This window comes from Aegilops tauschii, chromosome 1 (genome assembly GCF_002575655.3).
Source record: "Aegilops tauschii subsp. strangulata cultivar AL8/78 chromosome 1, Aet v6.0, whole genome shotgun sequence".
Lineage (NCBI taxonomy): Eukaryota > Viridiplantae > Streptophyta > Magnoliopsida > Poales > Poaceae > Aegilops > Aegilops tauschii.
In genome coordinates, this window is record NC_053035.3 from 65,202,282 (window position 1) to 65,219,182 (window position 16,901).

The 16,901-nt window shown below is 44.0% G+C and overlaps 2 protein-coding genes across 2 annotated transcripts; both read right to left on the reverse strand.

Moving 5' to 3' along the window:
* Positions 1–1,804: 1,804 nt before the first annotated feature.
* LOC109765589 (uncharacterized) lies at positions 1,805–4,528 on the reverse strand. Its single transcript, XM_045232491.2, has 2 exons — positions 2,383–4,528; positions 1,805–2,288 (listed from the first exon to the last, which is right to left on the reverse strand). Exon 1 carries the CDS (start codon positions 3,986–3,988, stop codon positions 2,897–2,899), a length of 1,092 nt encoding a protein of 363 aa, XP_045088426.1. The 5' UTR covers positions 3,989–4,528; the 3' UTR covers positions 1,805–2,288; positions 2,383–2,896.
* A 1,404-nt stretch (positions 4,529–5,932) lies between these two features.
* On the reverse strand, positions 5,933–10,521 carry LOC109765587 (uncharacterized). Its single transcript, XM_020324378.3, has 4 exons — positions 10,513–10,521; positions 7,801–10,329; positions 6,271–7,448; positions 5,933–6,200 (listed from the first exon to the last, which is right to left on the reverse strand). The coding sequence occupies exons 1-2, from the start codon at positions 10,519–10,521 to the stop codon at positions 7,909–7,911; spliced, it is 2,430 nt and encodes an 809-aa protein (XP_020179967.2). The 3' UTR covers positions 5,933–6,200; positions 6,271–7,448; positions 7,801–7,908.
* Positions 10,522–16,901: the final 6,380 nt, after the last annotated feature.

A 16,901-nucleotide genomic window follows, 5' to 3' on the forward strand; every position in this document is an offset into this window, starting at 1 on the left:
TAGTAAGTTCTTCCTATAAACTTATGATCAACACCAAATCACGCCGGGAGGACATGCTGGAAGGAAGAGGAGGAACTTCTGACAGTACAAAACATGAGAAGGACTGGGTGTCGTTGTGGAATTTTTTGGTACCGTCAAAGGTCAAAATCTTTTTATGGAGACTAGCGCGCCACTCGCTGCCAACATTTGATGTTCTCCCTCGTAGAAAGATGTCCACTGTTGATGCATGTCCGTTGTGTGGTGGAGAGGATTCATGGAGACATGCCCTAATAAGTTGCACCATGGCAAGGTGCATCTGGGTGCTCTCAGACTCGGACATGGTTGATCTCATAGCGGAGAATAAAGAATCAAATGCGAAGAGCTTTATTTGTGACATGCCGCGAATCCTGAGCCATGACCAATTTGCGGAGATGGTAGTTACACTATGGTCCATTTGGTATGTCAGGAGAGGAAGGCTGTTTATGAAGGGATCTTCCAAAGCCCAAAGCAAACGCACTCTTTTATCACCAACTATTTACTGGACCTAAACTCGCTACCGAAGCCAGGGCCAGTACGATCTATTGTCGCGCCGGGACCAGCAACACGAGCACCTTTGGTTCGTAGCTGGGTTCCCCCACCAAAGGGCATTGTTAAACTGAATGTCGTTGGGGTGGTGAACTCGCTTGGACAGAAAGGAGTGGTAGCAGCAGTATGCAGGGATCGAGATGGTATGTATCTTGAAAACGCCAAACGGAGACCGAGCTCCATGAAGGCCTTTATTTGAAAACTTTAAAATTCAAACTTTTCAGTTTCAAAAAATTCTGAAAATAAATACACATATAGCTAGATACATAATATACATCTCTGCAAATTTTTAGGTCGAAATACAATAAAATGTGAGCTACACAAAAAACACAAATCTGGGGCTTTTTAGCATATGTAATGTTCATCTCTAAAGTCCATGATTTTGTTTTTTTTTGTGCAGCTCGCAATATTAGGTATTTCATCCTGAAATTTTTCACACATACACTTTACATCCTTGCATACATGTGTAATTTTTTTCAGAATTTTTTTAAACCCAAATTTATGAATTTTGAATTTTTCAAAATAAAGGGCTCCATGGAGCTCGGTCTCCAAAATGCTCTACTCTATGTATCTGGGCTACTCTGTTGTGGTGTTTGCAAACTTCACTAATCCTTCCACCCTGGACGTTTACACGGCTTGGGAGGCACTGGCACTAGCAGCAGACCTTAACTTACAAAGGATACACATTGCTTCAGAATGCGATAGGGTGATCAAGAATATTCGGGATGGATCTGGTGGAGAACAGGGCGCCATCATAAAGGAGATTATTATCACTAGGAATACTTTTGATTTATGTAGTTTTAATTATGAGCGTAGTTTGTTTAATTATGAAGCTCATATTCTCGCCAAGTTTGGTCGTAATCTTGGGCCTGGCCGACATCTTTGGTTGGGATCACCCCATGACCAAAACCTTTACCTATGAACATTGAGATGAATCAATAAAGTGGGCGAGATTTCTCAAAAAGAAAAAAGTTAGAAAAAAAACTCAAACATAGACTACCACCATTTCAGCAGTGCTCCTTCATTTTCGAAGGGCGTGACACCAATTTCGAGGCACACAGCCTTGCTAGACATGCTTTCGGTTTGGAGTTTGGCCGGCATCTTTGGCTGTTGAACCCTCCAAATCTCTCTTGTATTCCCATAAACATTATTGACTCATAAAAAGTGTGTTTAGACTAAAAAAAATTGTCCAAAAGCACACAGACTTGCCAATTCCTGCAGAGTGGAAAAGAACATGGCCTTCAAAAATCTCTTAAGCAAAGAAGATTTTACTAAAACCTGCAATCCATGTACAAGACATACAAGAGTTTACATAAAAGAGGGGCCAATTTAACTAGTTAGAATGCAAAGTTTGAGCTACCATATATGTAGGGATTGTGTCTTGTCTTAATTTCCAGGGAGCTAGTCTTGACAGGAATGGTTCCAGCTCACGTCCCCAGATGATTGAGAAAAGCCCAAGCAAAGACTCGGAAGCATTCTTGGTGGAGTATAACAGGAAAACAAAAATGTCTACACAGAATCTTGGTCATGCATGTGAAGAGTAAATCAAAGGAGTATTAGCAGTCACTCCAGTTGGTACCAAACAAAGCCTGAAACAATTCTCAGAATACCCCAAACCAGATTAAGATCATCAGTGAACTGTAACAAACACAAACTTGTCCAAAACATCTTCACAGAGCCGAAGCAGAGTGTTGCCAGCCCGATTGATGCCAGTCCAGCAAGATCTGAAGAGATGATGAAGATTTTTCTTCTCAGTGTGGATCAACTTGACAAAACGAATAAAGTTGAGGAATATAAATTTGAGTGTCAGGTTATTACATCATGTTTTGTGCTGCTCCTCTGCCTTTGCTCTCACTCTGATCCCCAGTCTATGCTGTAAAACAACTGCCTTTCAAGTTGTAAAAGAGAAAGTAGAAGTCGCGGCGGTGGAACATTTAGGGCACCAAAACCGGACAGGACTGTACACGTGCATAGGAGAAAGTGACTGTTCTAGAGATATTATAAAATCCTGGGTGGTTGGAACAAACCATGCTAGAAAAGCTAGAATTGGTGTTCATTGTGCTTCTTATGGAAAGAGCACCATATCTATACCTTCCCAGTTCAATCAGAAGCCATTATCCCTAAATGCAACCAATTCTGCTAGACTATGTGGTTCACCTTTCCACGCGCAAAGAAGCTTAAAAGATACCCAGATATGAACTGAATCTAAAAAATGAATGACCGGTTTTCCACAAGCAACTAATTTGCATTTACTATACCAGCAAGAGACCCAGATGGCATTGGAATAAATCAACTGTACCTTCCAAGGAGATATACACATCCAATGAATCAACTACTCAACTGTGCTGACTCCGAAAAATTCATACCTTGCAGGGAGTGATCTTATTTGCTCATGATATTTGCCTTCTCTTGAAAATAGATGCATCATCAACAAACCAGTTGAAGCTTCAAGTGAAATGCACTTCCCATCAACTTTAGACAAATAATTTCCAGCCTTGACTATCTCACCTTTTTCTAGCAACATTCTGATGATATCATTTAACAGAACGGAGCTGGGAGCATAACCACTCGTTTCCATTGATGAAAACATATGATCAGCTTCTTCCATTGATCCTTCTTTTACAATACTTGTTATCATTATTCTGTAAGTAGAAGCATTAGGTACCAATCCATTGGCAGATATTGCAGCAAACAAAATGTTAGCTTCTTCTCTTCTTTGAACCCTGTACATTGCATCAATCATGGTATTGAATATTGTAATATCGAACTTCACATTCACTGCACCTAATTTGCGGAACAGTATGATTGCTTCCTCAGTGCAATTATTCCTACAAAGTTCTCCAAGAATTATACTGTATGTGGAAATGCTCACTGTTGTTCCAGTTTCAATCATCTGATGGGCAAACTCAGCAGCTTCCTTGCTTCTTCCATGGTTGCAAAGGGAGGCCACGAACAAGTTGCGAGTAACATCGTCTAGTATAAGACCCCTACTTGTCGTTTCTCTAAATATTTTTACTGCCTCTTTCCACCAGCCCAAAGTGGAATAACCCTGGATCATATACTTATAGGTCACGTTGTTGGGTCGAACACCATGATTGACCATATGCCGAAGGAACGACTCTGCCTTGTCCATTGCTCTTGCCTTGCACAGCGCATCAATTACTGAGGTGTATGTCACCACATTAGGCTTAACTCCTTGCTGCACCATTTCATCGAACAGATCGCATGCCTGGCTTACTTTGCCTTCCTTACAGAAGCCATGGATGAACGTGCTATATGCCACCACGTTCGGGGCGCACCCACCTCCTTCTTTCGACATCATCTGGAGCAGGTCGAGCGCTCGTTGGCTCCTGCTATCGTCACACAAGACCTTCAGAACGACGGAGTACGACAAGGCATCAGGCACACAGCCGAGTTCAGACATCCTATGGAGCAGCACGCTGACAGCCTCGTCTGCCCGTTTTGCGAGGCAGAAGCACTTGATGAGAGCGTATGCGTCGACACCGTCTGTCCTCAGGCCCGTCCTGAGGAGGCGGCCGAAGAAGGCAAGCCCCAGTCAGGGCGACGCGCGCGGCAGCAGCAGCCCATGAGGATGCCGTAGGTGTGGACTGTAAGAGGCGACGCATGTGGGCTGGATTCTCGGCACAGGCGGTTGAAGAGAGACACGGCGAGGGCGGGGCTGTCTGTGCAGGCGGCGGAGGCTGGAGCACGGGCAAGGGCGGCGAGGAAGCCGTTCAGGGCTTGGCCAGGGACCGGGGTTGCCTGCTGCAGCAATTCGTCGAACAGGTGGCCTGCGTCTGCCGGGCTGAGCGTCCCGGCGCGGACGCTCTCCGTGGCCACGGCGAGGGCAGCGCTGGGATCCCAGAAGCGTGAGGGCGCAGAGGTGGGGGCGGAGGAGGCGCGGCATGGGCGTGGAGGAGTGGAAGCGAGGCATCACTGCCATGGACACCGTGTTTGGTGCTGCGGAGTGGCTGAGCGTTTTCCTTTTTGGACTTACAGCACCTACGGACAAATACACCCCCTCAAACGCCCGCGGGCACGTCCATAGATAATGACCGGGTACGCCTCAAATTTTACTTTGCATCCGACCATATCATATTAAATTATCAAAGACATGCAAACTAAAATAAACCTACGTACTACGTCGATCAACTAGCTACTCGTCGTCGGAGATGTCGACGATCTCTGTGCCCGGCTCCGGCAGCATGGGTGGCAGCCGCAGCTCCGGCTCCTCCGGCGCCTCCAGCTACTCCACTTCGGCCTCCTCCGCCTCTATCTCCGCGTCGAGCTCGTCGAAGAGCGCGTCGGTCTCCGCCTGCTGCCGCCGGAGGAACGCCCGGTTGGCCTCCACATAGGCCTCATCCTGGATGGACTCCAGGATGGCCTGCTGCTTGGCCATCTCGTCGGACTGGGCGACGGCGAACTCCACCTCCGCCTTCTTCATGTTGAAGGCCGGCACCTGCTGGTTCGGCTCCTCCGCCTCCTCCTCGTCCTACACCTCCATCGGAACCATCTTCTCCTCTTCCTCCTTCGGCTCTGGCGAGTTCGGAGGCAGCCCGACAGTGATGCGGGCGGCGCGCGCGGCTTCCCTCGCCCGGATTTGCTGCTGGATCTCGTAGCGGCGCTCCAGCGTCAGCATGGCATAGTACATGACCTTGCTTTGGACCATGGTGGAGTGCCGAAGCGTGGACAGAGCGCCAGAGCGGGAGAGGGAGGAGGTGGATGGGCTCGGACTGGCGGCGCGGAGAGGGGGAGGGGGTTGGGTTAGGGTTGCGGGACGCCGGCCGGCTTAAATAGCCGGATTTCGTCTTGGGCGACAAGCCGGAGCGGCGCCACGCGGCGTTCACACCACGGCGACGGACGCGTCGTCCGTCGGATCGCCGGGTTTCCGGGTGTTTCCGTGTGGGGCCACGCCGTTAGGCCAACGTGGCGGGCGTGCCCGGACACCCCCATATCCGCCCCATATTTGGACTGGATATGGGGGTGCCGGTCAGCCCAGGCATTTGAGGACCGTTTGAGGGGCCATCCGGGTCACTGTAAACTTCTTGTATGGGGCGTAGTGTTTTCACGAAATTTTCAACAAAATCAAAGGGCGGGCAGCAAACCAAACCATCACGCCTAAATCAAGGGTGGATTGTGTAGCACTAGAGGATGGGCCTACGCTTGGTTAAGTTTCTGCAACACAAACAATTCAACTAGTACTGTCAAAAAATAAATTCAACTCACGAGGAGCCAGCAAGGTTTCTAATTTTTAAAATCATCACATGTAGTGGAAGTTGTGGCATCCTCCTTTGTTAGTGGTCTTCAGGTTGCACTAACAACTTTTTCGAGGAAACATATTGGCTTAGAATCCCTCGACGCATGAATATTGCGACTGAACATTTTTTTCTTTGTTTACCATCTGCCCCGAACAATCTTCATACAGCCCCCACAAAAAAGTAAAGAACAATCTCTCATACAGCCCCCACAAAAAAAGTAAAGAACAATCTTCATACAGGGAAATGATCCTCCCTAGGACACCTGCCTTCTCAAATTGAAATGTTCATCAACACCACAGGATCATCCTCGTATAAATGGTTTATGCCAAGAGCAGTAGCACACTAGTGAACGCCATCAATGGATCTAGCTGCATTCACCTAATTAATAAACACGGACAGGCCCTCAGCATAGATGATAGCTATGGAGATAACGGTTTTAGCATCATACCTTTGATGAAGCTCCACTCTACCCAGTCTTACGCGTTATTCAGATCAAGCTTGACCCCAGCCAACAATTCTTTTCCCTTCCTCTTACCCCTAATATGCCGTGTGAACTCAAAAGACAGGAGGATGTTGTTTGTCATCAATCTTCCCCATCTTCCTGATAAGAAGGCACTCTGAATTAGTTCAGGTATAAAACTAATTCCGGGAGATTCACCAAAACCTTGGAGATAATTTTATAAGGAACGATAAATGAGATTATGGGCTGAACTCTCCTTTAATCTCATCGGATTTTTGACTATCGGGGTGAGGATCACCATTGCTTCCCCATACGGATAACGTATCTGTTTTCAGAAAATTCAGTACCACATCCTTAACTCGCTGCCCAAAAAGATCCCATAATGTCTTGTAAAAAATAGCTTACGGCATTCCATGATACAATTAAGAGCATCTTTTATTTGTTCCTCACTATTAGGATGCCAGCAGCATGTGTTTCATCTCATGTGTTATCCTTGACTCAATAGCATTTGGCAGCTCTAGCTATCTGGAACCTGCATGGGAAGTGAAATGGCCTTTCTAGTAGTTACTACCAAGAGATTTTCACTACAAGAGAAATACCATTTTAACATCACCTTTCAGCTTTTCAAAATTTGTTAGTTTTCACCCTCTCTGAAAAACAGGAAAGAAGTATGAAATACTCCGATTTCCTTGTACAGCAAATCATTGTGAGCATACTGTTCCCAGTACAGGTTATGCTGATCCTTAGGTCTCTCCAACTTGTACTTTAGTAGTTGTTTACGAGAGCTTAGCAATGTTGTGCGCGTATTCTTCTTTAGCACTTTCCTGGCATAGAACATGCACATAGAGCATAGAGGCAACATCAATGTGAACCTCCATTCCTCCAAAACCACAGACCAAAAATACATGAGCTAGGAACACAAGACTTTTTATCAGGGTGCATCATCTATTCTGGAAGTGATACCTACAATTAATATTTGAGGTTGGTACATCATAACCCTTCGTGATGGTGTTACCCAAATAAAAATACTCCATGGCAGTACGAGATTACAACAATATTACTTGGAGGAATCTTCAGACATTGGATGGAATTGTGCAGGCATATGTCTAGTACTCCGTATTTCATTTCAGATGCATCAGGCTATTAACAATGATGCAAATCCCATCCTAAAACATGAAAAACAATAACAATTAGTATTCATCACATTTTATATGCTAAACGCTCATTGCTTACTCATCATGTAAAGTGCACTATGTAAATGGTACTAGAATTACAATTGTAGTGGGTTTAGCCTAGCATAGTCATGTAGTTAGTTATTTCGATAATCATAATGCACATGTTGGATACTTGTATATCATGTAGTGTGGTGCCTAATTTGCAAGGGAAACAGAAGTTTAAGAATTACACAGTTTATGGTTTGCAGTTGAATAACAAATTAAGAAATTGGATGATTGAACAACTCTATTAATTAATATATAACAAGAAAACAAAAATGAACTGAATGAAGGAATGACTGACCGATTTTCTACAAGCAAGTAATCGGAATTCCTTAACCCAACAAGAGGGCCTGATGGCACACAATAACTGAACTGTGCCTTCTGAGGAGTTATGCCCAAACACAATGCACTACTCAACTGTAGCTCCACCAAAAAATTGATACTTTACAGGGAGCAATTTTATTTTCTCCCTATATTTGCCTTCCCTTGAAAAGAGACGTATCAGCAGCGAAGTAGTTGAAGCTTCAAGTGAGATGCTCTTGCCATCAACTCTAGACATATAATTTCCAGCCTTGACGACCTCACCTTGTTCCAATAATATTCTGATGATATCATTAATAAGACGAGAGTCTGGAGCACAACAGCTCTTCTCCATTGATGAGAGCATGTTTTCAGCTTCTTCCACTAATCCTTCTTTTAGAAGATTTGTTATCATTGTGCGGTAGGTAGAAGCATTAGGTACCAATCCACTGGCCGATATTGAAGCAAACAAATCATTAGCTTCTTCTCTTCTTTGAACCTTAAACATTGCATTGATCATGGTATTGAGTATTGCAACATCCAATTTTATATTCATTGCACGTACTTTCTGGAACAGCGTGATTGCTTCATCGGCGCAATTATTTCTACAAAGTCCTTCAAGAATTATAGCGTATATTGAAAGGCTCACTGTTGTTCCACTTTCAATCATCTCATGGATCATTTTCTTCGCAGAAGCAGTTCTCCCAGCACGAAACAACCCATTTAGTAAGGTGCCATGTGTAGCAGTTGTAGGTTTAATTTTGTTATGCATCATTTCGCTGAATAGTGTCAACCCATCATCAATCCTTCCATTTCTAGAATAGCCATCAAGAAGGGTAGTATATGTATAAACATCAGGCTCGATGCCAGCCGATACCATGGCATCAAGTACTTTGAATGCTTTATCCATCTTGCCAACTAAACAATATCCGTCAATCAGTGAAGTAAATGTAATGACGTCAGGCCTCTCACCAATGTTTATAGCCAAGTCGAAGATACTGTGTGCATCTGTAACTCTTCCTTCTTTGCATAGACTGTTTATTACTGAGCTGAAGAACACAATGTTTGGACGAGGCATACCTTTGTTCATCATTTCAGAAACCAGTTCCTTCACTTTCCCCAAATCACCATGTGTACAGAAGCCCTGAATTAGGGATGTATAAATAGCCACGTCCGGTTGTAATCCCGTAGCAATCATCTTATTTAATTTGCCCATTGCATCAGACAGCCTACCCATTCTGCAAAGTGCAGCTATTACAGTTGCATAGGTGCATACATTCGGACTCACTCCTTGTTCCCGCATTTTGGTAAATATGAGCATAGCTTCATGCCTCATTCCACATTTAGCATATGCATCAATTAATATGTTGAAAACATTGCAGTGAGCTACAATACCATTGCCTTCCATTGAATTAAAGAGATTAATCATATCAGCTAAGCATCCTTCGGTAGCATACCCGTGAAGAAGAGTAGAGTACACGATGATATTAGGTTTGAGGCCCTTGGAGGTCATGGAGTCAAAAAATTCTGCAGCTTCTTTGCTTCTTCCATTCTTGCAAAGGGAGTACATGAATGAGTTCCATGTATACATATGTGGTCGAACACCATTATCAACCATCTGCTGAAGGACCAGCTTTGCCTTGTCCATTGCCCTGACCTTGCACAAGGCATCAATAATCGAGCTATATGTCACCACATTAGGCACAATCCCTTGCTGCATCATTTCATGGAACAGATCGCATGCCTTGCTTACTTCCCCTTCCTTAAAGAAGCCGTGGATGACCGTGCTATATGCCACCACATTGAAGGAGCAGGCACCTCCTTCTTTCCTCACCATCTGGAGCAAGTCGAGCGCTTGCTGGCTCCTGCTATCGTCACATAAGCTCTTAAGTACTATAGAGTATGAGATGACATTAGGCACACATCCGAACTCGGACATCCTATGAAGCAGCATGTTGACAGCCTCATCCGTCCGTTTTGCGTGGCAGAGGCACTTGAGGAGGTTGCTGGCGACGATCTGGTCTTCCTTGAGGCCCGTCCTGAGGAAGCGGCCGAAGAAAGCAAGGCCTAGGTTCGGGCGGCATGCACGGCAGCAGCTGTCCATGAGGATGCTGTAGGTGCAGACTGTGGGCGGCGCCACCCGCGGTCCTGCTTCTTCTCGGCAGACGCGGTTGAAGAGGGCGAGAGCAAGGGAGGGTCCATCTCTGAGAGCAGCGGAGGACGGAGCACGGGCGAGCGCGGCAAGGAAGCCGTTGAGGGAGCGGTAGGGGACCGGGTTGGCCTGCAGTAGCAATTCGTCGAACAGGTGGTGTGCGTCTTCAGGGCTGAGCGTCCCGGCGCGGACGCGCTCCGTGGCCGCGGCAAAGGCGGCTCGGGGGTCCCAGCGGCGTGAAGGCGACGAGGTGGAGGAGGAGGAGAGGCGGCGGCGGCGGAGGAGAGGAGGCGGAGCATGGGCGTGGTGGGGTAGAGGCGAGGCATGGGACGGGCACGGCCTTCGTGTTCGCGCTGGTGGAATGGTGAGGAGTCTTTGCTGTAACAAATCGGAAGCGGGTAAAATGGCCTCCTCATGTGATTTTTTTAATTTCTCATACAATGAAATCCGTCTTTTAAATTAAACAAAAAGATTAGCAAATAAACATACTCCTACGCTTATGTGGGTGCCTAATCACTCATCGAACATTTCTTTTACATGTCATCCCAAATGAGTTTCTACTTTCGACATTGCTGATAATAGTCCTTATTTACACATCGTAAATCGTAATATGAATATCATCATTGATGTCTGTTTTGCGCACTCAAAATTTTGAATTGGCATAGCATGTACTAATTATCATTTATGATTGAACTGAAAAATTAACATGAACATTTAAAGTACTTTTCGTGTGAGAAATGTCTAAGTGCAACTATGATAATCTATCGGTTGTAGTTTTTTGCAATGTTTAGGCATGACTATGTAGATCAAACTGATGTGATCTGTTTAGATAATAAATGGATGTAATAATGTGATTAGTGTAAGTATATTTTGCGCGTTTAATGATTAAAATCTATTATTATTATATACTAAAGCACAATCTAGAGAGAAAAAAATAGAGAGGTTGGCTAGAAAATACCACAAAGAGTAAAACATATGGTTGTAGTGCTTGTGGACCGTTAACTGTAAAACGACAATCAAGGGGTTAGATCTAACTCATAAGAGGAAACGCAGTGCTAGCATGATTTGGACATTACGTAGATTTAACATGTATGATCAGTTAAGACACTTATTTTGGGATGGAGGGAGTATATGATAATGTAGATCTAAAGGTTATGAAATTATTAGACACAATTAAGAGAATCTATAGAATGTGATTATGTAGATCTAACAAGTACAACCGATTTAGGTGAGATTACGCAGATCTAGCAATTGTGATCTACTAATAGAGAGATGATTGATCGGCATGTGTTTTTGTCTATGAGAATTTCTGGCACATCTCTCTATTATTTTTACCGTACTGTGGTTTTAGTATTTAATAATAGATAGATAAATTATTAAAACCTATTGACCATATTTATTAATCACATTGAGGTTCATCGGACAGATGGTTAGATGTTTTGCCTTTTTTGGGTCTAGAAAGTGGAGTGTCGTAGTTTTACGTGATATTAAATTAATATGAAATAATGTTCCATTTGAATATATAACATTCATACCGAGATAATCTTTTTAGTTGCAAGCTGTTGTGGGAGCTGGTTGTAGTTTTATGTGATATGATTTCTTTTTTTTTTACATTTTTAGAGTGAAAAACGTCATGAAAAACTCATTGCACCATTTTCAACTTTTTTTTTATAAAAGTGGGGCATTGTATGAAAACAATACATAATAATGTATTAAATTTGTTCAATAAAAATGGTATAATGGATAGACCAAATGAAAACTTTAGTCACAAGCCATAGTAATAGTTAGATGTTTTTTTTGTGTGCAAAGACGACGTGTTGTAGTTTTATGTGAATATGATATGAGTATTAAATAGGAAATTATGTTCCACTCAAAATACATTCATGATGTCAAAAGAATATTTTGTTGCAAGTTGTCAAATGTAGCCGTGTGTCATTTTATGTGGAATGAAACTAATACTAAATATATTTATGATACATAATATAATTGACGGGCAAAAAAATAGGTCGCATGCTATAGCTAGTTGGTTGCCAAAGTTATTTTACATGAAATGCTAAAGCATGAAGGATTAACGTTGAATATACTGTGATGGCGTGAGAAAGTATTAGATGCCGAGATAAATACATGAAAATATCTTGAGTTTTCATATATGACAAGGATTTCTAGTTCGTTTATGATCGGGTAATAGATATTTGTAGATCAAGGATGGGAGACATTTATAACTAATTATGAATATCTAAGAGCTATATGAGGCTTAATCATATACAGTTATGGAGTAAGATATATCTGTTGGAGAACGTAGTATTTCAAAAAAAATCCTATGATCACGCAAGATTTATCTAGGAGAAGCATACCAACGAGCAGGGAGAGTGTGTTCACGTACCCTCGTAGACCGAAAGCGGAAGCGTTTAGTAACGCGGTTGATGTAGTCGAACGTCTTCGCGATCCAACCGATCCAAGCACCGAACGTACGGCACCTCCGTGTTCAGCACACGTTCAGCACGATGACGTCCCTCGAGCTCTTGATCCTGTTGAGGACGAGGGAGAGTTCCGTCAGCACAACGGCGTGGCGACGGTGATGATGAAGTTACCGGCGCAGGGCTTCACCTAAGCACTACGACGATATGACCGAGGTGATAAACTGTAGAGGGGGGCACCGCACACAGCTAAGAGATTGTCTGTTGTGCTTTGGGGTGCCCCCTGCCCCCGTATATAAAGGAGGAGGGGAGGAGGCCGGCCACCAGGGGCGCACCAAGAAGAGGGGAGTCCTACTAGGACTCCAGTACTCCAGTCCTAGTAGGATTCGGCCCCACCTTTTTTCCTTCTACCGGAGGGGGAAAAAGGGAAGGAGAGGGAGTAGGAGAAGGAAAGGGGGGGTGGCGCCCCCTCCCAAGTCCAATTCGGCCTCCTCCCTTGTGGAGGGCGCACTGGCCCCTTGTGGGCTGGTTAGCCTCCCTCCTATGGCCCATAAGGCCCATATCTTTCCCCGGGGGGTTCCGGTAACCTCCCGGCACTCCGGAAAATACCCGAAACACTTCGGGACCATTCTGGTGTCCGAATATAACCTTCCAATATATCGATCTTTACCTCTCGACCATTTCGAGACTCCTTGTCATGTCCGTGATCTCATCCGGGACTCCGAACAAACTTCGGTCATCAAATCACATAACTCATAATACAAATCGTCATCGAACGTTAAGCGTGCGGACCCTACGGGTTCGAGAACTATGTAGACATGACCGAGACACATCTCCGGTCAATAACCAATAGCGGAACCTGGATGCTCATATTGGCTCCTACATATTCTACGAAGATCTTTATCGTTCAAACCGCATAACAACATACGTTGTTCCCTTTGTCGTCGGTATGTTACTTGCCCGAGATTCGATCGTGGGTATCATCATACCTAGTTCAATCTCGTTACCGGCAAGTCTCTTTACTCGTTCCGTAATGCATCATCCCGTGACTAACTCATTAGTCACATTGCTTGCAAGGCTTATAGTGATGTGCATTACCGAGAGGGCCCAGAGATACCTCTTCGATACACGGAGTGACAAATCCTAATCTCGATCTATGCCAACCCAACAAACACCTTCGGAGACATCTGTAGAGAATCTTTATAATCACCCAATTACGTTGTGACGTTTGATAGCACACAAGGTGTTCCTCTGGTATTCGGGAGTTGCATAATCTCATAGTCAAAGGAACATGTACAAGTCATGATGAAAGCAATAGCAATAAAACTAAACGATCATTATGCTAAGTTAACGGATAGGTCTTGTCCATCACATCATTCTCTAATGATGTGATCCCATTCATCAAATGACAACACATGTCTATGGTCAGGAAACATAACCATCTTTCATTAACGAGCTAGTTAAGTAGAGGCATACTAGGGACACTCTGTTTTGTCTATGTATTCACACATGTACTAAGTTTCCGGTTAATACAATTCTAGCATGAATAATAAAAATTTATCATGATATAAGGAAATATAAATAACAACTTTATTATTGCCTCTAGGGCATATTTCCTTCAGTCTCCCACTTGCACTAGACTCAATAATCTAGTTTACATCGCCATGTGATTTAACACCAATAGTTCACATCACCATGTGATTAGTTCACATCACCATGTGATTAGTTCACATCGCCATGTGACTAATACCCAATGGGTTTTTTCTAGAGTCAATAATCTAGTTCACATCGCTATGTGATTAACACCCAAAGAGTACTAAGGTGTGATCATGTTTTGCTTGTGAGAGAAGCTTAGTCAATGGGTCTGTCACATTCAGAGCCGTATGTATTTTGCAAATTTTCTATGTCTACAATGCTCTGCATGGAGCTACTCTAGCTAATTGCTCCCACTTTCAATATGTATCCAAATTGAGACTCAGAGTCATCCGGATCGGTGTAAAAGCTTGCATCGGTGTAACTCTTTATGATGAATTCTTTATCACCTCCATAACCGAGAAATATCTCCTTAGTCTTCTAAGGATAATTTTGACCGCTGTCAAGTGATCCACTCCTGGATCAATATCATACCCCCTTACCAAACTCATGGCAAGGTACACAATAGGTTTGGTACACAACATAGCATACTTTATAGAACCTATGGCTGAGGCATAGGGAATGACTTTCATTCTCTTTCTATTCTGCTGTGGTCGTGTTTTGAGTCTTACTCAACTTTACACCTTGCAATACAGGCAAGAACTCCTTCTTTGACTGTTCCATTTTGAACTACTTCAAAAATCTTATCAAGGTATGCACTCATTGAAAAATCTTATCAAGCATCTTGATCTAGTCTATAGATCTTGATGCCCAATATGTAAGCAGCTTCACCGAGGTCTTTCTTTGAAAAAACTCTTTTCAAACACTCCTTTATGCTTTCCAGAAAATTCTACATCATTTCCGATCAACAATATGTCATTCGCATATACTTATCAGAAAGGCTGTAGTGCTCCCACTCACTTGTAAATACAGGCTTCACTGCAAGTCTGTATAAAACTATATGCTTTGATCAACTTATCAAAGCATATATTCCAACTCTGAGATGCTTGCACCAGTCCATAGATGGATCGCTGGAGCTTGCACATTTTGTTAGCACCTTTAGGATTGACAAAACCTTCTGGTTGTATCATATACAACTCTTCTTTAATAAATCCATTAAGGAATGCAGTTTTGATATCCATTTGTCAGATTTCATAAAATGTGGCAATTACTAACATGATTCAGACAGACTTTAAGCAGCGATACGAGTGAGAAAATCTCATCGTAGTCAACATCTTGAATTTGTCAAAACCCCTTTTCGACAAGTCGAGCTTTGTAGATAGTAACACTACTATCAGCGTCCGTCTTCCTCTTGAAGATCCATTTATTCTCAATGGCTTGCCGATCATCGGGCAAGTCCACCAAAGTCCACACTTTGTTCTCATACATGGATTCTATACTAGATTTCATGGCCTGAAGCCATCTGTCGGAATCTGGGCTCATCATCGCTTCCTCATAGTTCGTAGGTTCATCATAGTCTAGCAACATGACTTCCAGAACAAGATTACTGTACCACTCTGGTGCGGATCGTACTCTAGTTGACCTACGAGGTTCGGTACTAACTGTTGGGGAACGTAGTAATTTCAAAAAATTTCCTACGCACACGCAAGATCATGGTGATGCATAGCAACGAGAGGGGAGAGAGTTGTCACGTACCCTCGTAGACCGAAAGCGGAAGCGTTATGACAACGCGGTTGATGTAGTCGTACGTCTTCACAATCCGACCGATCCAAGTACCGAACGCACGACACCTCCGAGTTCAGCACACGTTCAGCTCGGTGACATCCCACGAACCCACGATCCAGCAGAGCTTCGTGGGAGAGTTCTGTCAGCACGACGGCGTGATGACGGTGATGATGATGCTACTGACGCAGGGCTTCGCCTAAGCACCATTACGATATGACCGAGGAGGATTATGATGGAGGGGGGCACCGCACACGGCTAAAAGATCAACTGATCAACTTGTGTCTATGGGGTGCCCCCTCGCCACGTATATAAAGGATGGAGGGAGGAGGAGGCCGGCCCTCATAGGGCACGCCCAATGTGGAGTCCTACTAGGACTCCCTAGTCCTAGTAGGATTCCACCTCCCACATGGAATAGGAAAAAGGGAAGGGAGAAGGAGAAGGAAGGAAGGGGGCGCCCCCCTCACTAGTCCAATTCGGACCAGTCCATGGGGAGGGGTGCGGCCACCCTTTGAGGCCTTTCTCTCCTTTCCGTATGGCCCATTAAGGCCCAATACGAATTCCCGTAACTCTCCGGTACTCCAAAAAAATACCCGAATCACTCGAAACCTTTCCGATGTCCGAATATAGTCGTCCAATATATCGATCTTTACATCTCGACCATTCCGAGACTCCTCGTCATGTCCCCGATCTCATCCAGGACTCTGAACTACCTTCGGTCATCAAATCACATAAACTCATAATACAAATCGTCACCGAACGTTAAGCGTGCAGATCCTACGGGTTCGAGAACTATGTAGACATGACCGAGACACGTCTCCGGTCAATAACCAATAGCCGAACCTGGATGCTCATATTGGCTCCTACATATTGTAAGAAGATCTTTATCGGTCAAACCGCATAACAACATACGTTGTTCCCTTTGTCATCGGTATGTTACTTGCCCGAGATTCGATCATCGGTATCTCAATACCTAGTTCAATCTCGTTACCGGCAAGTCTCTTTACTCGTTCCTATAGCGACCCGGCCTCAAATGGTCAAGTCTCTGTGCTTCAGTGTCATCCCTGGATCGGTAATGCTGACACACACAGTACTCGAAGGATTTATAACAGAGTGACAATCACTCACTTATTACATCGAGTGTCTCAAAAGAGAACTTATTACAATAAATATGTGTCGGGTGGTTGGTGCGACATATGCCAACGGGTGGCTTATCAT

Bases quoted from the DNA above. Each gene is read 5' to 3' on its own strand.
- LOC109765589 (XM_045232491.2), bottom strand. From the start codon at position 3,988: ATGTCTGAACTCGGCTGTGTGCCTGATGCCTTGTCGTACTCCGTCGTT.